At 58.2% G+C, this 25,212-nt stretch overlaps 1 protein-coding gene across 2 annotated transcripts; it reads left to right on the top strand.

Moving 5' to 3' along the window:
• Positions 1–5,787: 5,787 nt before the first annotated feature.
• Positions 5,788–23,567, top strand: ADORA2A (adenosine A2a receptor). 2 transcript variants are annotated; one of them, XM_039847718.1, is made up of 3 exons: positions 5,788–5,875; positions 14,914–15,489; positions 21,813–23,567. In XM_039847718.1, exons 2-3 carry the CDS (start codon positions 15,158–15,160, stop codon positions 22,714–22,716), a joined length of 1,236 nt encoding a protein of 411 aa, XP_039703652.1. In that variant the 5' UTR covers positions 5,788–5,875; positions 14,914–15,157; the 3' UTR covers positions 22,717–23,567. The 2 variants fall into 2 exon arrangements, with proteins under 2 accessions (XP_039703652.1, XP_039703653.1); XM_039847719.1 differs by lacking the exon at positions 5,788–5,875 and adding an exon at positions 10,953–13,817.
• Positions 23,568–25,212: the final 1,645 nt, after the last annotated feature.

Genomic DNA, 25,212 nt, shown 5'->3' with positions numbered 1-25,212 from the left:
CCGAAACCAACCTCCATCCCCTTGGGCTCTGGGGGGAGTGCCTGACAGGGTTGGGAGTGGTCCCACCCTGGGCTTCAGCCACAGCCACGGCCTTGGCCAGATGCCTGGGCCTGAGATGGGGGATGGCTCAGGTGAGCCCAGAGGTTCTGCAGCAGGTGCTGACGCCGCGGCAGCACTGTCCAAGCCGCCCTACAAGGCTGGCGGGCCTGGCGTGCTCCAGCTGTAGCCCAGACACGCGCTGTTCTGGAGAGGGGGCAGTGCCTTGAGGTTTTTTGGTTTCTTAAGAAATGTATCTTGGAGATAATTTTCAGAATATACAAAATTATAGAGAAACCAAAAAGAATTATAATTGTACCACTCAGAGGCAGCCAACCAGTCAAGCGTTTTTCTGCTATGCGTCTTGTGTGGAATGATTATGAATCTATGAGCACAGCCTGGAACAGGACTGCATCTTGTCACGTTGCACATATCACATGTCACATGCAGAGGAGCCTTTGTGGCTTCCTCCTACTTCACACTGGGTGACCTGGGGCACCCTTCCTGGGCCTGCAAACCCCCTCTCCATTGTCAGGGGTCCATCCAGTAAGTGACTTGCTCCCAGAAGTCCCAGGGCCCAGCACCTGAGTTGAGGTGTGTCCTGTGAGTGCTCTCAAGCCCCCCAAATGGTGCTGATGGCTGCAGGCACTTATTATGGCCTGACTTACAATGCTCAGCGCCCCAGACCTTAGGTGGCAGGGATAGGCATAGGGAGGACTGATCTAGGACCACATGTGGCTCCTGCTTCTCCCCACTCACCAGCCCAGGGCCTGGGGATATTCAGGTACTGAGCTCATGTCTTCTGCTGTAGTGTGTGGAGGTCATTCTGCTGTGGTCAGTGATAGGCCGCTGAGATGGGTGTGTTGGGCCCTGCACGCAGTGGACACTGATCACAGTGGTAGGTGGGGTGACCTCTCCCTGGAGCCCTGGGCAGTGAGGGCAGCACTGGGTATCTTAGCTGATGCCCCTCAGGTAGGGGTGCCCTCCCCAAAACATCTGCCTGTCGTGCTAGGTGTCTCAGGAGCAGACGAGGAGGAGGTCCTATTGTAGTGTGACTTCCTGACCTCTAAACTAGTAGAGCTTGTGGGGGCTCCTCCGCCCACTTGGACCTCTGGTGATGGGACAGCTGGCTCCCAGTGGGGCCAGCCCAAGGGCTCTACTTTCTTTAACTGGCACTTGCTCTTTCTGTCCCAGGATAGCAACTGTGGGAAGGGTATCATTTCTGCCTTAGGGAAGGTTCTAGAACCTTTCAGGGCCACAGCTTTGATGGATGGGAGCAGGAAAACAGGTTTCTCGGGGAGGGGAGAAAGCCAGAAAGGATCTCACACCCCTCCATCCACAGTGACTTGGGACTGGTGTCCAGAGCATACCCTAATGGCACAGTGGCTAGCTCTCCGGTTCCACCATTACAGGGCCTCACTGCCCACAGCCGTGGGTTGGCCTGGGTTCTGTCCGAGGTTGTCTCTAAAGTGGGGGACAAGGACTGACAGGGGCCTTGTGTTTGCAGGCACCATGCTTTTTGCATCAGGTGGTTGAGGGGTGGATTCCAGTCAGGATCCCAAGTTGCTGGGAAAGCTCTGGTTTGAGCTCTGATCCTGGCAGGTCAGGACTTTGCTGGGCCGCAGCTGTGCAGGATGCAGGGTGGGGCTTGGGAGGATGGGCCTCCACGCTCCCTGGGCAGGGCCCTGCCTGCTGAGCGCCTGGGTTGCATGCTGGATGTGAGAGAAGGGCCCGGAGCTGGGGTGACCATGAGAATGGGTCAAGGGTGGAGAGCGACCTGACCCGTGCCAGGCTCTGAGCAAAGGAAGACCCCAGGACCCCCTGGAGGATGTCTCCAGTATCTAGTGTGTGTGTGAGTCTGAGTTCCAAGGAGGATGTCTGCGGTCCTAAGAGGAGGCAGAACCGGAAGGGCCAGGGAAGAGCACAAGACAGGCATTTCACCAGCACCCATCAGGCAGGAAGCAGGTTGCTCTGAGCAGGAGTCTGGACACCTGGGTCATCACCCCACCTCACCCCAGCCCCACCAGATCTGCCACCAATACTCGTGACAGGTTGAGGCTGTTTCCACTTCTGCAATATGGTGACCCCAAGAAGCAGCCCCATCCTGGACCCAGCTACCAGGTACCCTGCTCTGTAAAGTGGGGTAGGGTGGTACAGGGAGAGTGGGGAAGGGGTGAGTGGTTTGATATTCTGGCGGTTGCTGGCCAGTGCCTGGGCTGGCTTAGGACCATCCTTAGCGTAGTGAGGGACAAGCCCTGGCATGCATAGGGCTGTCCCTGCCCACCGTATAGCCCAGGATGAGGCCCCATCCCCATGTGGGCCTCTTTCCATATCTAAACAAATACACCCAGATCAGCTCAGAGACACGGGGTTCCTCGCAGGGTTGCTATTTGATCCCCAGAAGCCAACGTGGGCTGAAGCATCCTCAAGGGGGCTGGACTAGAGGATGGGGTCCTCCCTGCTGATGCTGTGGCTATGGGTGGCCAGGGAGCTTCCTCAGGCATGTTTCTGCCTCCTCTGGGCTGCCTTAGTCTTAGTATAACTTGAAGCCCTGTGAGATTCCCCCACTTTCTCAATTCCAGAACCCCAGGAAGTGTGCAGTGCCCCTCCCCTTTGGAGAAGTAGGTGTGTACCTCAGGGTGGCCTGGTCGGTTCCCAAGGATGTAGCCCCAGCACTCACTGGTACTTCGTCCTGAGTCTGGCACTTTCTCCCTGATGTTGCCCAGCTGGCTCCACAGAAAACAATCAGGAGCCAGAGGCTGTCCAGGTGCATCCTGGACAGGAACAAAGAGCTGGCGGAGTGGGGAGGGGGTGGAGAGTCTGAGAATGGAATTCTGGAGCACGAGAGCCCAGCTGGTCCCACTGCCTGGTCTGAGGAGCCCGGGCCTGGATGGAAGGAAGGGCGGGTGCCCACAGCCTTCAAAGCCTGGCCTGGAGATGGATAGGGTAGCCAAGACTCAGAGATAGAAAATGGGGCCTGCCAGGGGCATCCCCGTGCCCACCAAGGAGCAGTAGGCCTGTGTCCCCACCCTCAGAGCTCCCTGGAGGGCTGGCCCAGGTGCAGGTTCCTGCACAGGAGCCTCCTTCAGCCTCTCAGGGCTCAGGAGGGCACAGAGCTGGAGAGAGCGCAGCAAGGCCAAAAACAAGGAAGTGCCTTTAGGCTCCTGGTGCCAGGGCGCAGGCCCCTTGAGATGTGAGGAATGTGGCAGCACTGTCTCCCAGGAGAGCCTGGAGGTGATGACGTGGATCAATCACGAGCATGTCCACTCCACCGGGGAGGCAGAGTTTGTGAATAGCCCTGTCATGTGCCTGCTTCCTGTCGTTGCTGAATAGGAGGGTCCTCGGCATGTGCTGTCGCTGTGCAATGGCTGCACTGGAGACCTGGACAAAAGCATATGACAGATGATACAGGACCATTGGAGCAGCTCCCTTCACTAGCAGGCTCTGCTGTAGAGGAAGGCTGGGGACCTGAGGGCCTAGGGCGCTGGCTCTGGGGCTGGAGCTGAGTCAGGCCTTGCTTGACCACCCCTGGCTTGAGGACACAGCTACCCCAAGCCTGTGGTACCCACACTGAGGTCGGGGGGGGGCTGCCCACTGGGCTCCATGGGTGAACTCTGAGGACCAGCTGCAGAAATGGAGCCTTCCATTTCTGGGCATGGAGCATGGCCAGGAGGTCTGGGCAGGAAGGATGCTGGGCCGCAGAATGGAAATGGCAGGTGAGAGAATCATTGGGGCCCATGCTGAGGGGTAGGGGACAAGAGTGACCCCTGCAATTGGCTGAATGTTGATCTCTGCCCCCATGAACCCCTGTAGTCCCTCCTGGGTCCCAGGTGACTCTCAAGACAAGTTGTGTCTTGCCTTTTTGTTGAGTAAGGACTTGAATGAATATGAATCCAACAAGTGTGGGCAGGAGGATTTTGTACCCCCCATAGAAGTTTACCCTGTGTAATGGCCCAGAAACAAGGGCGAAGAGCCGAAGGCCTGGGGGTGGGTCCCCTGGCTGGGTAGTGCCCCGAGCTGGTACCTCATGGTCTGACTCTGGCTCAGCTCTGGAGGTAGCAGGGCAGAAACAAGATCGTCCCATTTTATAGGTGAGGCAAGGACCATGGGAAAGCCAAGGAACCAGGGCAGTGTTCCTCCCTGGTGTGGAAGCTCCTTCACTAGACAAGCAAGAGCCTGGAAGGATGGGGATAGGCTCCTTCGGTTCCTCAGTCCCCCTTAATGGAATTGAGGGGGATGGCTTAGCCAGCTGGGGCTCCACAAAGGCTTGGACTGGGGAGGAGTGGAGGTGAGGTTGGAACAGGGCCAGGTTTGAGATTGGAAAGGCATCCGGGACTGGGATGTTCTCAATTTGAAGGTTGTCAAGCGTACTTTGCCCCATGAGGTCTTGAGTTTTTCTCCAGTTGCATGGGAGCCCTGACTCCTCCCAGCTTGCCCTCCTCAGCACCCCTTGGCCTTGGAGGCTCCACTGGACATTAAGGGAGAGGGGGACGAGGGGAGCCAAGCTGGCCAAATGGGGATGGGAGCCCAGGCTTTAGCCCTTGACCCAAGGAGGTGATCAAGGCTGAGTCAGGGCGAGCGATGGGCTCAGTCACAGGCTCTGGCTTCTCAGATGTGTTGGCCAAGTGCCTGCACTCCCACTTCCCCCTGCCAGCTCCTATGGCCAGCAGTGCAGGAGACACTGTGCTCCCGCCTCAAGGCTGGGGTCCAGCGAGGACCTGGGTAAGCCCCTCTGCCCTGGGCCTCTCACAGAAATGCTGCCGGCCCCAGGAGGTTCAAGAATGCAAGGGTCCCCACAAAGCTCTCTGGCTGTCTATTAGGCTCAGAACTGAGGTTACTTCAAGTCTGTCCAGATGCAAGGGTCAAAGGCAGATCCCTTTGTATGGCTGAGCTGGGGCTGGATGTGAGGTTGGTCCAAATTTAAAGTCTCCAGAACATGGGCCTGAGGTGTGGGGGGCGGGGGCTGCGGCGGTGAATGACTCCTGGCCCAAGGGTCTGAAATGCCAGATTAGTCTGTGGTGCAGAAACTGACTCCCCCTCCCTTTGCCAAAAAAATGGGGCATGGGGTACAGGACCTGACTGGGTACCAGAGGCTTTTAGAATGGGAGGGGCCCTGGGCCAGAATGTGGGCTGTAAGAAGCTGAGGAGTCATTGTAAATTGGGACCAGCTTCTTAGAGGCATCCTCATCCCCCCACAGCCCAAAGCAAGACTCTGGGAGCGAGGAGAAGGCTGAGGACCAGGCAGGGCAAGGTCCCCTGAGTGCCCCGAGTTGTGGTAATGTAGCTGGGGAGCCATGGGAGAAGTTTCAGAGGAGTGGGAACTTCCTGAGTCACAGCTGGATATTGGGGAGGGGATGACACAGGGGCACTGACCTAAACCAGCACCTACGATAAGAGACAGAATTTCATGGGGACCAGTGGGGTAGGGGCAGCCCTGGGGGCTTCTTGGAGGGCAGAGTTTGTAGGCCCAGGCCCGGCAGACTTCACTGGGTGGGGTGGGGGCCTCCGGGGCCAGAGATTCGTCGAAGGGGAGGGGATGTGGTGCAGGAGGAAGTGGCAGAACCGACGTAGCCTGGGAGAGCAAGTCGGGGCTGCGGGCGGGGGCTGCAGTGCGGCCCAGGCCCTACTAGGGGAATCGCCGGGCTCTCGGGCCGGCTCCTCTGGTTCCCTGCGGCCTCTCGGGATCACGAAGCACTCGAGATATCGGTTTCCCCGCGCCGCGGGGCGGGGTGGGGACAGCGTGGGTCTCGGAGCTGCCTGCAGGGGGCGCCCGTGAGCGGCGCGGCTGGAGTCGGAGCCCGAGCCGCCGAGACAGCGGGAGCCAGCGCGCGAGCCGCAGGTCAGCCGGGGTCCCGAGCACGGGGTCCGAGGGTCGGGGCGGGCGGGCTGCGTGTTGTCGTCGGGGGCTGCCGGGCCGGAGTGGGGGTGGGGGGCTGGATGTCTCGGATGCCCTTCCACCCAGGGTGCCCGACGCTCCGACCCTCCCTGCCCGCCGCCTGAGAGCGAGTTCACAGGGCCGGGGTCCGAGCCTTGTCCGGCGGCGGCGACGGGAATGGCGCGTGCAGGGCGGCCCGGGCGCGGTCGCACATCCTGGGCCGGGTCGGGGGCAGCGTGCGGACCCTCAGGGCGGCTCCAAACTGGCCCGGAAGGTGCGCAGGGGTAGACGGGGAGGGGCAGGAGCGCGAGAGCGCAGCGGCCCCGGCAGCGGGGATTGGGGGGCAGGCGTTCGGACCCGCAGGTGACGGGCAGGGACCGTCCGTCAGTCCGTCTGGTCCGTCTGGGCGCCACGGGCCGGCCCCTGGGCACTTGGGGAACCTTCCGGGCGCGCCCAGCGGGGTGCTGGGCTGGGGGTACAAAGGAGCGGCCTGAGGGCGGGCGGGTGGGGCCCGGGGACACGAGGGGGCTTCGGGAGCTGGCGCGGCTCGGGGCGGGGCCGGTGTCGGAGCGGGGGAAGCACAGCGAGCATACGCTCGGCGCCCCGCACGCCCGAGGCGCGGCGAAAGGGGAATCAGGGAAGGCCGGCCGAGCGCGGGCGTGTCCCATGGACGGCGGTGGCGGGAACAGGGCTTAGGGGACCCAGGAGAGGCTGGCGGATGGGCGGGGGTGGGTGCGCGCCTCGGACGGGCCCTGGCCGGCTGCCGCGCTGCCCTGAGCGGAGGTAGGAATGGCGGGAATGGTGGCGGCTCTCGAGGGATTCGGTGCTGGACAGCCCGAGGCACCAAGGAGGGTCGCAGAGCAGACACCTCTGCGTTCCCGCACAACCACCCCGCTTTAGACTTTAATTTCCTGACTGTACAATGGGAAGTCGAGAGCTCTGCGGAAGGGGGTGTGGGAAGCAAGAAGCTGGAGGGCGGGTCTCCCCCACCCCCCTTTCCCTGGGACTGGGAATCAGTGGCTGGTTCCTGGGGGAGGATTAGGCCGCCTGCCCTCTGTAGCCAGCTCTCCCTCCCCATCACAGGCAGCACCCAGACCCGTCTCCACCCAAAGGGCCTTGTACTCCCCTCTGGCCTGGAGTTCAGGCTGCCCTCCCCTCCGCCTCTGCTCTCCAGCTGCTGTGGACTCCTAGCCTCTAAACACCCCAGAAGACTCTCTATGTCATCTCCATGCTCAGCCAGAGCTCAGCCTCGGTGTCCCAGCCCCTGGGACCATGATAAGGAGGTCTTGGGAGCACAGCGGGTCAGGGAGGATGTTGTGGGTCCAGGGGCTGCCTCATTAGTCCTGCTATGCTGGGAAGGCTCTGGCCTCAGGGCCAGTCCCTTGTCCCTGGCCTTGGCAGGTCCATGGCAGGAGCTCCGCACTGCTTGTTCACTGGCAGTGGTGTCAACACCTCCTTGTTCTGCCCTTGCTTTTGGGGTCTCCCCGGCTCTCCCAGGTCTTAGTGTCCCTGAAGCCACTGCCCCTCCATCCCCATCCCCTCATGCAGATCAGGTTCTGGGCGAAGCTGGCTTCCCTGTTCATAGCCTCAGTGGGGCGGAGGGCAGGCAGCCCAGGTGGCTGGCAGGAGACAGGCTTTGGGCCAGGCTGGTCCTGGGTGGCCTTTGAGGGCTTGCATATTTCTTCACTCATTTTGGCCTGTGAAGTACAGGTTCCAGACCATACCCTGGTCCTGGCCCCCCCTCCAGGAGCCCACTGCCTAAGAGCTCAATGACTGGCTTCAAGGACAACCCAATGAACTGGAGATTTTGATGCCCAAACCTGGGTTCTGGTCTTGACTTGCCCACTGAGCGGCCTTGGGCAACTCACTGTCCCTGGAATCATTCTCACCTGCAACACAAGCATGATTCAAGCAATGCTTACGGTGCAGAGCTGTGGTGCAGGGTAAATGAGAACCGGGCATTGGCTGTGGGAGGTGGAGGGAGGCAGGGCAGACCAGAGGACAGGTCAGGATCTGTGTTGAGCTGGGGAACTGTGGAGGGGGTCTGTTAGCCTCGTGGGGTCAGGAAACACCATAAAGATTGCTGTCAGCAGAGGGACATGTGGACTCTACTTGGCTTGGGAGCAAGCACTTGTCTTCAGGGCATCACACCCTGCAAAATTCAGGGCCTCTGGATGGCCCTGGGCAGTGCCTGCTGTGTAGGACCACAGCCAGTAGTGGCTCTCTGCAGAGACCTGAAGTCCTGTAGTAGCTCTTGCTACCATTTAATTTGCCTAATTCCTGAGCGACCTTATCCTGGATAAGCTGGAAAGGCCACCCCAACCATTTTACGGTGTCTGCCTTGTCTGCTGCAACTAAAACTGGGTGCTGAAAGATGCACACACGTGAGAGCCTCCGGAAGGATGGCCGGATGGACGGCAAAGGCATGAAGGGTGAGCGGAGAAAGGATTTTGGGGTGTGTGTGTGTCAGGATGCTGAGGAGACCACTGGAATCAGGTGCTGAGTTGACAAAAGGGACACGTCCCGACCCCTAGGTAAGGGGTCTGGGCCCGGGGAAGCCCTGGAGACCACAGAAGGGAGGGGTTGCCCTGTGGCCTGGAGGTTGGAGGGAGCAGCAGGGTGTGGTGCCTGACCGTGGGACCCTGGAGGTCTGTGCTGGGCCCAGGTCGGGGAAGCGAAGTGGGAAATGGCTAGGAGCTTGGAGCCAGGGTGCAGAGAGGAGACTGCTCTCTCCTTCTGGGAGGGCCTGGGAGCTCCGGGTGGGGAGAAGGGGCAGTTTAGTTTCAGAGGTCCCTCAGCCCACCCACAGAATCATGGAAGGGGCCCCTGTGATATGGAGGCCATAAGATTGTGCTAGGGACAGGAGGGTCTGGGTAGAGGGGAGAGCAGCTGCCCCTCACTCCAGCCCCGGGGAAGTGGGGGCGCCTAGGGAAGGCGGGATGCACCAGCTTTCTAGGACCTCCTCAGGCCCTCTCTGACATGCCTCTGAGCCTCGCACTGGCTGTTACCTTTGCCTGGAGTCACTCCCTCTCTGTCCCCTCATTTCCCTGTCCTCCAAGTCCAGGCCAAATGGTCCATACTCTGAGGAGCCGTCCAGATTCCTCCGGGCCCTCACCCACTTCTGCAGTACAGGCCTGTTTCAGGGGTTGCTGGGCAGGGGCTAGAACTGTCTCTCTATAGCTCCCATCTCTAGGGCTGCTTCAACCGGCGCAGCTGTGGCCTGCGGGAAAGGCCGCCTCAGTGCACCGTGGAGAAGGGACCGACATTGCTCTGGCACTTCCCTTGGTGTCTGGGCTGGTGGTCTCTGCCCAGAGACCCCCAGGGTTGATATCTGTCTGCCCATTTGTCACAGGGGCATTCACCTCTGACCCCTCAGTGGCCTCTGCAAACTGTGGGCAGGGTCCAAGGGGCGTCTGAAGTGGATGGGCCAAGAAACAGTGGCGGGGCCGCGCACCAGTTGGTCTCGCTAGCCCTCCCGCCTTCTCCCTTCAGCTTCCGGGGCCACATCATCGCACCTTCATCCCAGGGACCCCAGGAGTGGCCCGCCTCCCTCCTGTCCTCAAAGTAGCCGTCCTCTCCTCTGAGAAGTCCCTGCAGCCATGCTCCTGGCATCTCCCCATTCAATAGGCCGGGCTCTACCAGAGTCCCACCCCGGGCTCACTCGGGTCTGTGTTCCCAGGGCCATCTGGAAGGCCCCCCACCCTCCCCTCCCCCGCCCCTGCAATGTCGCCTCTTCAGGCATCGGAGTGCCTGTCGTCCTGCCATTAGAGGGATCGCCTGAGGGCTGTTCGGATGCAGAGCACTCGCAGGCCTGCTGTACACACAGGAGGAGCCTCCGCACGGGAAAAGCCGCTTGTGCAGAGTCCCAGGGAGTGTGGAACAGAGCTGCCTCGTCCACCACAGCGTGGGCACCTGGCACCCTGTGTTGAGCGGCCCCTTGGAGGGTGGTGTCAGGTGAGGTGGCCTATGGGGGGGTGAGTGACCTTGTCAGGCTGGGGAGAGGCGGGGCCTTTAGCCTCTCTGGCATCTGGCCAGGACACTTGGGGATTGGAGGGGATTCTGGGCCCCCAGTGGGAGAAGGGAGCCCTGGAGCCCTGGAGGCTGGTGGTGTGGAGGCTGCTCTGGGGGCCGGGCTCCGTGCAGTGAGCTTGCTCTCTACCCCATTCCTGCCCACATCCTGTCCCCAGGGGCTGAGATCAACAGCCACACACCCCAGGGGCAGGGGGGTGGGGGCCCCGCTGGGTGCCTGCATGGGCACCTCAGGCCCAGCCTGCACCAAGTTCCTGGAGCTGAAGCTGCTGGCAGCCCTGAAGGGCGGGAGGGAAGAGGCGGTAGTACTTGGGGGTTGCTCACCTTTAGGCAACACCGGAAGACACCTGCCAAGACAAAAGGGGCTCGGTGGGTCCTGGGGCCCAGGCTGGGCCACACCAAAGGCTTGCGATTGGGAGCAGGAGCTAAGCTCCCTGTCCAGCTCTTCTTGTTGCCCTCTCTACTCTCTGACCGAGCTCCCGTAAGACGAGACGTTGGTGCTTCTTAATCCACCTTCCATCTTTCTCACCTGTCTTCTCGAAGACTTTGTCTCTTTGTGAAGTTTCTGTGAGAATTCCTCCGCGTGGTCTTCGGATCCCAAACTGCATTCCTGAAGCACATCATATCGAGTGTGTTCTCTGTCTCAATTCTCTATTTTTAATTTCTGGGATTTTACATTATTTCTTGTTCATCTTTGCCTCGTTTCGTTTCCGCCAATGGAATCGTAAGTTTTCATTCTTGTTTATGGAGGCTATTCCTTCATCTCTTTAAAGTTCCTGAATGTATTTGAAAATCGCTGTTAGATAACTGTTACCTTCATCTCTTCTGGAATGAATTAATCTCCATATTTTGCATGCCGTCCCTTATCTTTCTTAGTCTGAATTTTCCTTTTGTGCTTTGAAATTGTGGTTTATAGGCTCATCTTAAGTGGGAGCTGAGGTCCTGGAGGCAGGGAATGACCCGCATGCCAGGGTAGCCGCTGGCTCTCAGGATGGTTTCCTGGGACACGTCCTTCTTCAGGGTTCCCTGCTGTTGGCTCAGGGCCTTGCTGGGGCAGCAGATGGCACAGAGTTCTCGGTGGTTCAGCAGCTGGGATGCTGCCTGGCACTGAGTAGGTATTTGGGAAACATTTGCTGTGAGAAAGTAGTGGAGGGTTCTCCGGCAAGGACTCTGGAGCCCAGGAGTGGGTCTGGTGTGGCTGCGACAGGTCCAGGTCCCTCCGCTGGGCTCGGTACGTGGCCTTTAGCTGCACCCAGAAACAGGTATTCAGGATCCTGCTCGGAAGCTGGCAGGAACCTTCATCCAGCAGGCGCTGGGGGTACAGCCACCATCTGCGAGTGTGTGCAGAAAGCCTCGCTAGTCTGACATAGAAGGAGACAGAAGTGTGCTAGGAGATATGTGGGTTTTGATTAAATGGAGTTTTAATTGAAGTGGCCAGGCCCGTGGGGGTGAGGAAGGAGGCAGGAAGAAGCAGCGTGTGGAGTCTGACTGCTGGGAATCCCGTGTGGTTGTCTTTTCAAGGGTCATGCACGTTCCCCAGCATGTGTCTCTAGTTTGTATGGGACAACGTCTGACCTCTGCCCTGTCCCCAGCAAAGGACAATCACAAGGAAATATTACATGATTAATATTTAATTTCCCCTCCTGGCTAGCAACAGAAGACTCAAGGATTAATTAGATGGATAGAGCCAACAGAAAGGATTAGAAAATTGCCAGATCCTGGCCTCACCCCCTGATCCCCTCCCCGTGGGCCTCACGACCTTCCTGTCGCTCTTGGAGGCCTCTGAAGGGAGGAAAATGGAGAGGGGCCAGGAGGCCCCAGAAAACACTTCCTGCTGCAGTGTTTTCCGTGGGCATCCCCCCAGCTTAATTCCAGCGTTTATGTGGAATTTATGCTCATGACAAGGCTGGGAGAGCTCATTGACCTCTTTGGGCCTTAGCGTCCTCATCTGTAAAATGGTGCTCATGGCTCCCGATGCCCCCATCAGGCTGCTGATTTGAGACAAGTGATTTAAGAGGGTCTGGAGTACACTCTTGGTATCCAGGCAGTAGGCCCTGGGAGAGCACAGGGTTTGGTGGCTCTGTGGTTGCTGGAGACCAGAGGCTCAGGCTCTCTCGAGCTGACTGATGGTGTGCATTGATTCTCAGTTTCTGTCAGTGACATATTAGTACCTTGAAACTGACCATAATGGGAGCATTTACAGCATAAAAGCCTGGCAAAGGCCACAAATCATGGTGCCCCCACTCCAGGCCGATTTGCCAGCCTAATGCCGAGAAGCTCCTTGGCTTCCCATAGAAGGGTGAGAACAGTGGTTCCCAGCTCCTCCCTGCCCTGCCTGCCCGCAGTGCCTCGGGCTCCGCCGATGTGCTCTGCTCTGCTCACGGCTGGGAGATGCCCAAGTTGCCCATGGGGCCAGGCCAGCCTCACCTGAGGATGTGCTGTCAGCAGCTAGCAGAGCCTACAGGAAGAGCGGATGGGGAGCGGGACATGCAAGGAAGCAGCCTTTTAAGGCCTGGCTGGCAGGGGCCTTGGGTGTGTCTTTAGCTCCTTGCAGGCTTGACCTGGGCAGGAGGATCTGGGCAGTTGCGTCCAGGATCTGGCGAGGCATCCCAGGCCTGGTGGATAGCAGGAAGGCAATTTCAGGAAGGGTGTTGGTACCAGGCGCTGTTCAACATGGCAGCCCAGAGCGCAGAAGGTAGCCGGTCCCTGGGGCTACTGGGAGAGCCTCACAGAGCAGAGCGCTGGGTTAGGCCCCTCGGAGGCCCTTCCGCACCAGGCATTCGGCTCACAGGGACTCGGCTCAGCATTCAGGGTGGGTGCCGATGGTGTGACCCCATCAGCAGGGCTCTGGACGGTGCATCAGAGCAGCCCAGCTACCACTCCACAGACATGTGGTACGTGTTTTGGTCAAGGGCATCACCGATAGGCTCACTTTGTTGGCCCCCTGGCAGGGCCCAACTGAATCTGGATGATGGTCTGCACGCAAATCAGGCTTCTAGCCCGGGCTGGTTGAATGGGTGGAGATTGTTGCACCTCTCAGTGCAGATTACCCTGGAGGCTGGAGCTGGCGTCAGAAGGACGCAGGTGGCTATGAGGCGCTAGGAGGGTGGGCAACTCGCTGGTGGTGGGAGGCTCCCTGGGGCTTACCTGGCCTGGCTGGGCCCGATCACACTGGGCGCTGATACTGCTTCTGCTGCTGCGGCTGGGCCTGGGAGGCCCCAAGTGGAAGGCAGGCCTGAGCCTGTCACTTCCCTTCTGCAGAACGAGGATGAGACAACCCTGGACACACAGCCTCTGCAGTTGGGGGGGCGCTGATGAATGCTGCTCTGGGCTGCAGGCTGGGAACACCAAGGGACGCCCTGTGTGGCCAGGGATGGCACCAGGAGATCTGGTGTGGCCTGCCTCTGCCAATTACTCACTTGTGAACAGCTGGCCGGCAAGTGCCCAATGTGTAGCGGGAGTTCAGCAGGGCTTGTTTGTGCCCCTTGGCAGTGGGCCCCTGCCAGGCCTGGGAGAAGCCACAGGCTGTGAGAACCTCGTGGTTTCTCAGAAGCTTGGCCTCCTCTTCTCTCCTCCTGCTTTCTGGTATTGGATGCTCCACTCCGAGCCTCCTAGTGGGCACAAGGAACGCCCCCGGGTGTGGCTGCAGCCCATGCCAGCGCAGCTCCAGCCACCTGAGGCACATTGGAGTTAGAAGGAAACTTGGGGCTCATCTATTGCAACCCTATGTCACCTCCCTGACAGGGCCGGAGGAGCCTGGCCCTTGGAACATGGCGAGTGACCTTCTCCCAAGGTCGGCCGTCCCACCTGATCCTTGTTTCCTGGAGGAAAGAGGGAGAATGTAGCCCCCAGAGCCCACTGTGCAGATGGCTGAAAGGTAGCTTTGGGCCTCTTGTCCCCAGCCAGGTGGCAGCTGCTGCCTGTGCACTCTTAGGGCCCCATGAGGGACTGGAGGGGGTGGTGGATTTGGCATGGGGGGACACCGTGAGCATACGTGAGTGTGACAGGTGGAGGCGGAGGCAGTGGGGAGAAGCCCCTGGGGCTGGCAGGGGAATGGAGACCATTTTACAAGTTCAAGGGGGTTCACTGGGGGTTTGGGCTGGAGAGATCAAGATCGTTGGCTGCTGCTTCTGAGGGGTCTCAGTAATTCCTTACACTTCTATGGCATTTTGAATCTGGGGAAGCCCTTTCAAATCTGTTTATTTCCTTCTCATGGCTGAGAGCTGAAAAGGCCCCCAGAGGCTCTGTGGGGTCCAAACTCCTCACTGTGTTAATGGGGAAACTGAGACCCAGAAAGGAAAACCATCCTCTTCCACGGTCTCCCAGCAAGTCCTGGCTGAGCGCCCCACTTTCTGCCTGACGCCGAACTGAATTCAGTCTGTCCCCGTGTCAGCCAGGCAGAGGAGAAGGCTGGGGAGTGGGCGTGGGAGAAGGGAGGCGAGGCCGCTGCCCCGCCCAGGTGTGCAGTCAGCTGGCGGGGGCTGCTAAGGGGCGGGCTCCCTCTGTGCCTGCTCTGCCACCCTGTGCAGCGCTGCTGGTGAGGCAAGAGGACTTACCGGCTGGCAGTGGGAGACAGGCCCAGACGGACCCCCAGATCCTTCCAGATGGGAGCTCTAGGGATCATCGGTCCTGCTCCTGACCTGGGCCGTGTGGGGAGGTGCTGGTAGTTTCCAGGGAGAGCTCACGGGGGATGGAGCTGACCGAGGCTGCCTGAGAGAAAAGGTGGGTGGGCCTGGGAGAGCTGGAGGGTCATGGCAGAGCTGGAGCTCAGGGACCAGGAGACTGGCAGGGCTGCCACCGAGGGCTTGAGAAGCTGAGCACGGGGGGCTGACACGAGTGACTTAACTTTGAAAGATTCTCAGCTCTCCTAGAAAATAAACGGGACCTGTGGCTGCGGGCCACTCCCGGGAACCTTCTTCAGCTGTGCCCACTCTGCAGCGGTCCGGGTCCTCATGTGGCTTCTCCTTTGACAGGTACCTTGGGAACTGATGCTGAGCTGATCCAAGATGCCACCGGAGCCCCTGGAGGGGGTCTGCTTTCTGGAGACTCCAAGGCAGCCGTGGAGAAGCCCTTAGAGAGCGTCCCCTCTGACAGCAGGGACGCTCTTGGCTCCTGTAAGGAAGGGGCTCAGGGGCCTGAGCAGGGCCAGCTGCACTGCAGCTATGGACCGTGAGCTGGCCCGGCCCGCGTCCTTGCCGACTCTGTCTGTCTGCGGCCATGCCCACCATGGGCTCCTCAGTGTACATCGTGGTGGAGCTGGCCATTGCTGTGCTGGCCGTTTTGGGCAATGTGCTGGTGTGCTGGGCTGTGTGGCTAAACAGCAACCTGCAGAATGTCACCAACTACTTTGTGGTGTCACTGGCGGCAGCCGACATTGCGGTGGGAGTCCTTGCCATCCCCTTTGCCATCACCATCAGCATAGGGTTCTGTGCCGCCTGCCACAGCTGCCTCTTCTTCGCCTGCTTTGTCCTGGTCCTCACACAGAGCTCCATCTTCAGCCTCCTGGCCATCGCCATTGACCGCTACATTGCCATCCGCATCCCACTCCGGTGAGCTGGGGGCCCCGGGGGTGGGCTGCCCCGTGTTCTCTTCCATGGCACAGCTCGTGCTGGGTTCATGTTTGTTCAAAGGCTGCCTGTGCCAGGGTCTGGTCTGTGTGGTGAACCCAGGGTCAGGGTGAGGTCTGTGGTGTCAGAGTGTTGATGTGACAGGGCCATGGAGCTCAGTTTGGGGCTGCCCAGGTCTTGACACGTGGCCAGCAGTTGTACAGTCTTGCTGTCCTTGTGGGCACACGGCACCTTGGCCCTTCCCAGACTCCCGCAGGCTACGCGGTAGAGGCCGCCATGCTCTGGTAGATGCATGTGGCCCAGGCCTGGGTTGTGAGTCTGGCCCATCCCTCGCACAGCATGATGCTGGGGTGGGTGGGGCGCCGCGGGAAACCACAGGACCTTGGGGCTAGAAGCCTGCACGCCCTCCTCCAGCTCCTCTGGGCTGGCCTCACAGTTCACACATTAGGAAAATGACCTAGAGAGGGGAAGGGAAGTGACTTGGCCAAATGCCACAGTGAGTCATTTGAACCTATATGCAAATTCTGTGCTGTTTAGGTCACCAAGTACTCATGGTCTTGGAGGCAGCCTGTGCACTGGGGAGAGGAGGGCGGGCTGGTGGAGGGGATTTTTGTGTTGGATCCTTCAGCCACTTACTGTGTAAGCGAAGACTTCCCCTGAGGCTGAGCCCCAAGGCCTCCACCTACCTGGCCAGTTTTGAGTCTAGGAAATGTCCCTCCTGCTGGAGGTGGAAGGGTGGCTGGGACCCCATTGCGGGAGGTCTCAAAGGACTGGGATACCCTATTCCCTTTGGTGAATTCTCCCAAACAGGTGGGGTGCCTACCTGTGGAGCAGACCCCAGCCGCCCCACGCAGGGCCAAGGGCACCCCAGCCAGGAGGAAAAGCAGGCTTAATGAGCAAATGGAAATTTAGAGTGTCAGGCCCAAGGGGGCCCATAGAGGTCATTTCCTCTCATCTTCTGGATGGAAAAATGAGGCCCAGAGAAGGGAGCCAGCCCTCAGGGCCACACAGCGAGTTAGTAGCACAGCTGGGACTGGGCCTGGGAAGAAATGTGGCCTGCCACCCACTGCACCTTCAGTCTTTGGGGAGCTGAGTCACAGGGTGGCCTTTGTCTCCCAGAACCTGCACCAAGTGACCATTTCTTGTCACGAGGGCTCTAAGAGGGAAGCGGGCACCCTCGTCATGTTGCTCAAATGAGGAAAAGAGCCTGGGCCCCATGTGGCCCTATGGGATGCTCTGCATCTCAGGAGAGCCTAGGACCCTTGTCAAGATAGAAGGCCAGCCTCAGCGGGCAGAGCTGAGTCCAGAGTCCAGGCTCGTCGAGGGACGGCTGTGAATATGGAGGCCTGTCTGTGGGTTCCCAGGTGGACCAGGCCGAGCATGGGCTAGGGCTGGGCCAGCCCTGATGGAAACATTCTCTGGGGAAGCAGAGGCCTCGCTTTCACTTTCTCCCCTGACTCACAGGGCAACAGCATTCTAGGGAGAGATCAAGGCTGCTGGTCTCAGCCGAAATGGCCTCAGCTGCTTTTTCTTGCTTTTGTTTTCTGAGAGTCAAAAGAATGACTCCCCGATGTAGGAGGATGGGACATGCTGTGTGACCGTGGAAAGTCAGCTGTCCCTCTCTGGTCTGTAAGAGGGAACGAACCTTTCTGAGCTCACAAAGGTGTTGTGTTATGAGGGTCCAGTGAGTGGATGGGAGTGACGAGGCCCTGAGGGAGGTTGGTGGGTGGGGTGGGTAGGGATTCAGCTCTTCCTTGAGCTGTCGGAGGCTCAGAGCTAGGCCCCTGGATGGAGTCGTGAGCCTGCCCTCCACCCCATCCCTGACTCCCATGATCCTCTGGAATGGGACCTAGTTGTACTCAGACCCTGGTCATTTGAACTCTGCTTGATAAGCCTTTGGAAGGATCAGCCTGGGTCTCCTGGATCTGGGAGCTGATGGGGGTGAGGATGCTGCTGCTGCTCAGCCTCCTTCTCGGGCAGAGAGCTTCACAGTTGCCAGATGATGTTATCACAGTAGCATCTCACTTGATCCTGGAGCAGGCACTGTGGCTGGGGCAGGGCGGATATTATGACCCTCCTATTACTCATGGGGAAGCCAGAGCTGGAGAAGGAAAAGTGTTTCCTGGACCCTTCACACGGTTCCAGGTTTCCTTGGGTCCCTTTCAATTCCTCAAGGGCCCTGGGCTGGCAGTGGCCAGGGGGTGAGGTTCGCGAAGGTGTTCTTGTGGGGGCTCCTGAGGGCAAACTGGGCATGAGGGGGAACTAGGTGGAGGAACAGGAGAAGCCGGAGCTCCGGGAGGCTCTGGAGCCACTGCCTGGCTGGGCTGCCGTTCCTGCCCGTCCTCCTCTGTCCCCTTCCAGCTGGGAACCGAGCCCCCTCTGGTGTCCTTTTCCACTCATCAGGTCCATGCGGCTACTCTGAGCCCCAGCCTCTGACCCGTGCCCTGGTTGCGTAGCCCCAGGCCTGCGGCACTTGCCCTTCCTCCCTTTCTTCCTTCTCTCCTTCCTTCCTCCCCCCGCGCCTCCCCTGCCTTTATTTTTAAGAATTCAGTTTCAGAAAAATCTATGTGCTTCTTTCCAAGTGCAGGGATCCTGGTGGGCTAGGGCAGGGCCTACTCAGGAAGTCGGTGAAAAAGAAGCCTGGCCAGAGGCAGAGATGGGAGCCCCCAGGACAGAGAGGCCAGGGTAAGAGACAGGGGCTTTCTTTGCCCAGGGGACTTTCGCACGCATTGGCTCCTGTCTCTCAGGTGAGCACTCTCTCTCCTTGGGAAACAGGCCAAGTGCTGAGCAGCAGTTGATGAGGAGGCCTGAAGTCTTACGTAATGAATCACCCCCATGGAGACAAAACCTGAATGCCCTAGCTTCTAAGGAGGGCAGGATCAGGAGAGAGGGCTCCCTGGAGGAGGTGACACTGATGGGTCTTGCAAGATGGGTCGGGAGACACAGGTGCAACAGGAAGGGGACCAAGCCTGGGCAAAGGCCCTACGAAGGAATGAGCCTGGGGCTCTGGGTTGGGGAGAGGTGATGGAGACAGAAGAACAGGCAGGTAGGAAGGAGTAAGACCAGCTCAGGACCGCTGGTGTCCAGGATGGAGTTTGGGCTTCACGCAAACTCAGTAACTCTTCAATCTTGGATCACAGGCTCCTTGGGACAGCTTAGGGAAGCTCCCCTTCTCCTCTGTACGGGGCAAATGCACCCGACGCCCTATCTGGAATCATGGGGGGGGATTCTTGGATCATGGGGTGACCCTTCAATGTGGATAACAGAGAGCCCCCAGGAAGGGGCAGCCTGAGAGCTAGAGGACCAGAGCAGTAGAGGCACCTCCAAGTGTGGGCAGTGGCTCTGGCATCCTCTTCCTATGACACCTGTGCGCTCCCCAGAACATGCTGGATGGCCATGTCACCTCTTCCACCAGACGGTCTACGTCTGGGCCCCAAGAGGCTAAGATGTGACTGCTCTAAATCACAGATGTGTCCCAGGGGACACTGCTGGGTCGGGCTGTGGCTTAGCCGTTGTTCCATTTGGGCCCTAATGCTGTTCCAGCTCCCTCGGGGCCTGAGTCCAGGGCCTTAAGCCTAAGGGCTTTCCTTTGAATAACAAATTTAATCTTTCCGTTGAATAACAAAATTAATCTGTTTTTAAAAAATGACTAATACTTTCATGTACTAACGCATCAAAAAAGAGCAAAAGGGTGTGTGGTGAAAAATATTCTCCCTTGCCCCTGGCCCCAGCTCCACTCCCTTCCCCGGAAGGCAGTGTTGGGAACCCTTCCAGAGACCTTCTTGACACATACGCAAGTGCTATTGGTGTGTGTTTCTGTCCCCACAAGGGGCTTTCTTTCCAGACGCAGTGGCAGACTTCCCCTTGACAACTGGGCAGACCAGGGATTTTCAGACCGTGTCCCTGGAAGCCTTTGCGCCAGGCCCTGGCATCCCCACCACACATTCAGTGAATATTATTAAGCTTCCTCCCTTCCCCAGCAGCTACACTTCTGTCACTGCCTGGGAATGAGGGCAAGAAGGTCTGCGGCTGGAGGACAACTTGAAAGTCCTCAAGGCAGGTAGCCTCCAGGGTCCTTTACACCAGGGGTCCCCAACCCCCAGGCCACAGATATTTACCAGTCCGTGGCCTGTTATGACCACGGCCGCACAGCAGGAGGTGAGTGGCAGGCGAGTGAAGCTTCCTCTGTATCTGCAGCCGCTCCCCAGCGCTAGCATCACCGCCTCAGGTCATCAGGCATCAGATTCTCATGGGAACACTGGTCCTTGCTGCCTAAAAGGTTGGGGACTGCTGCTGTACACCATCCCTAAAACTGCTCGCTTCTTCTTGTTTGCCTCGAATGACAAGAAGCTCACTGCTACTTGAGGCAGCACATCTCTCCTGTGAACAGCTCCGCTGAGAAGCTCTTACTCTGAGCCACGATCTGAACTCCCTGTAATTTCCACCTACTGGTTTTACGTTCTGCCTTATGGACCAGTACTCACAGGCCCTGGATTCTTCGTCCCATTTTACAGATGATGAAACTGAAGGTCAGAGAGGCCGAGTGACAGTACTTATATTTAGTATTTGTAGAGTACTAAAAACAGTGTGTAGCGCAGAGCAAGTGCTATGTAAGTGAGGATTAAGTGCAGAAAGAAAATAAATAAATGAAACAAAATAAAGCCCGTGACTTCGCATTTGAGGCTCCAGAGTGGAGTAGGGCATTGCAAGCTTTTGGTAGAAATGGGCAAGTCCCTGGCCCTCTTCTTGCCCAACTCTGTTGCAGGCACCAAGCCCCCTCTGAGCAGGGCCGTGGAGCTCCTGGGAATGGCCCTGCCTGCTTACTGTTTGCATTCAGAATTGACGGTTTCAGAATCGACAAACTTACCTTGGCCCGAGTTGCCTCTGGGCTCCTGGAACATCTAAGACGAGTCCATTCCTCTCCTTGGGCCTTGGTTTCCCCAACTATAAAATGAGGGGGTTGGGCTGGATCAGAGGTCAGAGCCACCAAGTTTTTGTTAATTTGAATTAGTTGGCACGGGAGATTTTGCCCAGGAAGTCGGTTCCCCCAGCCCCCTTGAGACCTGGTGGCACTGGGCACACATTCCACATGGCGGCGAGGGGCGGAGTGGTGTTATCTGCCTCCTGCACACAGAGTAGACACCTGCCAGCCTGTCTCACGTGTTTGTTGCCCGTAAGCCCCCGTGTTTGCCCTCCACAGACTGCATCATGTCTATAGATGCTTCCAATTCTGGAATTAAGTTAAAGCACATTTTCCTCGGCACCTACTGTATCCCCGTCTCCATGCTGGCGATGTGGAGACGGATGTGGGAAAGCCCTGCACCCCGGGGCCCCAGCCTCAGGGGCCCAGATGGGGTAGGGATTAGTTGCTCTTGGGCAGGAAACCTCTTCAAGAAGATATCTAGCCTGAACCTGAAGAGTGGGTAGGGTTTACCAAGTAGAGGGGAGGGTGGTCTGTTGTCACCAGAATCAGAACCGGTAACAGAAGGTCATCCCTCAGAGATCACTGAGGTCCCCTTCCTCAATCAGGGAGAGGATTTTTTGGTTCTTTTAGTGAAACCTACGCCACCTTTTCTGTGGGCTGGTCCGCTTCCTGGCCAGCAGATCAGGCCACTCCCTGAGCCTGGGACTGAGTCTGGCTCTCCAGAGTGCTGAGGGGTTTCAGGCAGGTTACTTTTCCTCTCTGGACCTCAGTACCTCATGCAACTCTTTCCTCCTCGAAGTTAAGACTGCTATTGAAAGGTTAAAACACACTGATCTCATCTCTCTCCAGAGGGCCGTGGGTGAATTTGGAGGGGAAAAGGGCTATCTCATTTGACCTGGGACCTCCACTCCTCACGTACCCCCGCTGTGCCACTTCTGAAGACCCTAAGTCGGGAAGGAAGAGCATAGAGTATCAGAGATGTGAATCACCGACAGGTCTGATCTGGCTGGTTCTGCCCCCAGCCAAGGAGTCCGCCCTCCTGACCCGTTCCCACTCTGAAGGGAAGCCTCATCTAAGACCAATGTGGAGGTGACATCTTCTCCCCCTCCAAAAAATCACTTATTCATTCCCTCAAACCAAACTAATCAAGTCTCAGGGCTACTTGTAATGCTGTCCAGTGACTCTCTAAAGGTCTGAGCAGTGGTTTCCTTTCCTGGGTGCCTGCTGTCCTCTTATCTCCTGTAAGGTCCAAAGCGAGGCTTGACCCTCCCCTGAACCGAGGATACCGAGGCCAGGAGCAGGAAGCAGGGCATGAGTTTCTGACTCTTGGCCCTGCCTACCCTGGTTTCTCAGGCCTCTGACACTGGGCTTCTCTCCCCAGGTACAATGGCTTGGTGACCGGCGCGAGGGCCAAGGGCATCATTGCTATCTGCTGGGTGCTGTCCTTTGCCATCGGCCTGACGCCCATGCTGGGCTGGAACAATTGCAGTCAGCTGAAGGACAGGAACCACTCGCAGGAATGCGAGGAAGGCCAGGTGGCCTGTCTCTTTGAGGACGTGGTCCCCATGAACTATATGGTGTACTACAACTTCTTCGCTTGTGTCCTGGTGCCCCTACTACTCATGCTGGGTGTCTACCTGCGCATCTTCCTGGCAGCCCGGCGGCAGCTGAAGCAGATGGAGAGCCAGCCTCTGCCAGGGGAGCGGACTCGGTCCACGCTGCAGAAGGAGGTCCATGCGGCCAAGTCGCTGGCCATCATCGTGGGGCTCTTCGCCCTCTGCTGGCTGCCCCTGCACATCATCAACTGCTTCACCTTCTTCTGCCAGGAGTGCAGCCATGCCCCGCCCTGGCTCATGTACCTGGCCATCGTCCTCTCCCACTCCAATTCTGTCGTGAATCCCTTCATCTACGCCTACCGCATTCGCGAGTTCCGCCAGACCTTCCGCAAGATCATTCGCAGCCACATCCTGAGGCAGCACGAGCCCTTCAAGGCAGGTGGCACCAGTGCCCGGGCCTTGGCAGCTCATGGCAGTGATGGAGAGCAGATCAGCCTCCGCCTCAATGGCCACCCTTCCGGGGTGTGGGCCAATGGCAGCGCCCCCAATCCTGAACGGCGGCCCAATGGCTATGCCCTGGGGCTGGCGAGTGGAGGGGGTGCCCACGAGTCCCATGGAGACACGGGCCTCCCGGACATGGAGCTCCTCAGCCATGAGCTCAGGGGAGCGAGCCCAGAATCCCCCGGCTTTGACGGCCCCCTGGCCCAGGATGGAGCAGGAGTGTCCTGACGAGCCACGGAGTTTGCCCCTCCCTAAAGGAAGGAAATCTTTATTTCTAGTTGACGGGACCAGTCACGTTGGGAGAAGAGCAAGTGAGCCGGGGGACCCTTCCTGTGGCTGGTTCCCACTTTGGACTGAAGAGGGAGCCTCGGCTGGCACAGCATGAGGCCCAGCAGGAAGGGTTTGGAGTCCGAGGAAGCGGGCATTTCATGCTGGGAGACCCTACATCAGGCCAAGGCCACAGCACCAGAGCATCTTGGCTGGGCAGGGCCCAGTCCCCACTCCAGAAGCATCCAGAAGTGCCACCTGGTCTTCACAGAGCAGCTGTAGCAGAGCAGGCTGGCTGGCCCTGAGGCTGGGGAGTGCCCCACGCACACCAGCCTCCCCAGACTTTCCAAGGATTCTGGAGCTGCTGTGCCCGGAGGCGACATTTATATTTTCTAGAGAAAACATAAGTGTGAGGATGTCCTTTTTATTTTATTATTTCCCCTCCCTGGCTGCAGGGTCTATTGTCCTGGCACCAGGAGTTGGCCCAGGGAGTCTCAGGCAGCCCTTTCCCGCCGCTGTGAGCTGCCATGTGCTTCTTACATCATCGGTCCTAGGGCCATCTCTTGGGTGACGAAGCTGGGCTCAAGGATGCACGGAGCCATAACAGAGTGGTGCCAGAGCGTGGCTTAAGAGAGGAAGCTGGGGCTGGCCGGCCAGGGGGGCGGGCCTGGGTGCCTCAGGAGAGGCCGTATCTAACTGCCTTTTCTTCTGAAGGGAATGGTTGTTTTTTTTGTTTTGTTTTTGTTTTTGTTTTTTTTCCTGATAAAATAAAAATGAGCCATGTTGTGTTTTAAGCTTGTCCAACGAGAATGGTGTCTGAGTTCCTTTCCCTACTCCACAGACAGGCCTGGCACACATATACAGGTGCGTGTTGCACATGCGAGAGTGTAAGCATACGTGCAGACAGATAGACACCCTGCCTGCTGGCGGGGGGGCCTCCCCAGGCTCACATCCTTTGAGGGGACAGGCTGCCTGGTTGCGCTGGATTCTAAATACCCATGCACAGTCCCACGTCCTGTGTCCCTGAGAGAGGGGCTGTGGGAGGGGAGGGCTTTTCGCCCCGGCTGCTCTCCAGAGGCCGCTGACCCTCGCAGCCTTAGGTGTCCCCTCAGTGGGGACCGGTATCCTCCCTCCCTCATTGCCTTCCTAAAGTCCTTTGAAGAAGATCGATCTCCTTGCACATTACCTTCTCAGAGCTGTGCCCTGCCCTCGCCGCTGCCTTGCTCCACCCATTGGCTAAGAGACCACAGAAGGATCTGGAAAGAGATGTGGGCTGGAGTTACACTGCCTTCCCCTGGAGTCACCCCTCCTCCTGCTCTCAACAAAGAAACCTATAAGGAACAGGTGTTTCCTGCCCTCATGCCCGTCTGGGGGCACCTTGCCTAAGGAGATGATGCCATCCTTCTGTGATGGAGAAGTTGGAGGCCCAGGGGGAAGTTAGCAACCTGCCTCGGCCTGAGGGCCAGGCACAGTCTGGCAGGGACAGGGGAAGGAATATTAGAACTCAGGTAGTCCTCCTGCAGCCCTCGGAGCCCCATGTTACAGGTGACTAAACAGAGAGACTAAGTACTTGAACAGAGAGGTTAAGTACTTGCCCCAGGTCACACAGCTAATAAGTGGCAGAAGTGAACTTAAAACCCAGGTCGGTCTGACTGCAAAATCCACGCTTTTTTTTTTCTTTATTAACTTATTTCAACCAAATTGAAAAGTACAACATAATACCCTGTCCCCACCACTCTGCTTAAGAAATGAAACATCACAAATACAGTGGAAGCGTCTGCCCCTCCACAGATCATGACCCTGGTTCCTACCTGGCAACATTCCAGGGCACATCTTGATACTTTTACGACACAGAAGCTTATGTGACGATCCCCAAACCAACACAGAGAGGTTTGGGTTCTATTTTACTGTTACATCAGTCCGAGGTTCTCTAGACTGGCTGCTCAGAAGAGACAATTAGGACACCTTGAAAAGCGCCAGAGCCAGAGCCAGAGCCTTGCCCCAGAGACGCCGGGTAGACCAAGGCAGCGGTAATGTCCCGGGAGTTCTAACGGACAGCCAGGGGCTATGGCCTGTCCACACTGCCTTTCTCCTCCCTCTTACACACTCTGGTCTGCACTAGCTGTGGGCTAAAGGTAGAGCGGTGGCCTGGGCTATGCCTGAGGAGGCCATGAGCATGGATGCTGTTGGTCCTCATGACCGGTTGGTGGGTAGAAGCCAGAAAAAGAACCACAAAGGTAGAGAGGGAAGAAACATAGTCTCTCTAACCTTTTCTCAGGCTTCTTGGGACCTGAGTTTTGGGGGCTGGACTACTCAGCATGCAGGCTTTGGGTGGGGGAGGGACCGGGCAAGGGGTTCAGGAAAGGGTTCTGAGTACAACGGAGCCCCCAGTCTTCTAAGGACCAACCTGAGGCGAACCACTACGGCAGGGCAGGGTAAGGGGCCGCCTGGGAAGTA

This window comes from Pteropus medius, unplaced genomic scaffold, assembly GCF_902729225.1.
Source record: "Pteropus medius unplaced genomic scaffold, Ma_sr-lr_union100, whole genome shotgun sequence".
Taxonomy (NCBI): Eukaryota; Metazoa; Chordata; class Mammalia; order Chiroptera; family Pteropodidae; genus Pteropus; species Pteropus medius.
Note: the sequence above shows the minus strand (reverse complement) of the source record. Positions and strands in the feature narration are given on the sequence as shown.

Coding starts and splice junctions, on each gene's coding strand:
- ADORA2A (XM_039847718.1), top strand. CDS start 15,158: ATGCCCACCATGGGCTCCTCAGTGTACATCGTGGTGGAGCTGGCCATT. Junction 15,490..21,812: donor GCCATCCGCATCCCACTCCG/GTGAGCTGGGGG, acceptor TTCTCTCCCCAG/GTACAATGGCTTGGTGACCG.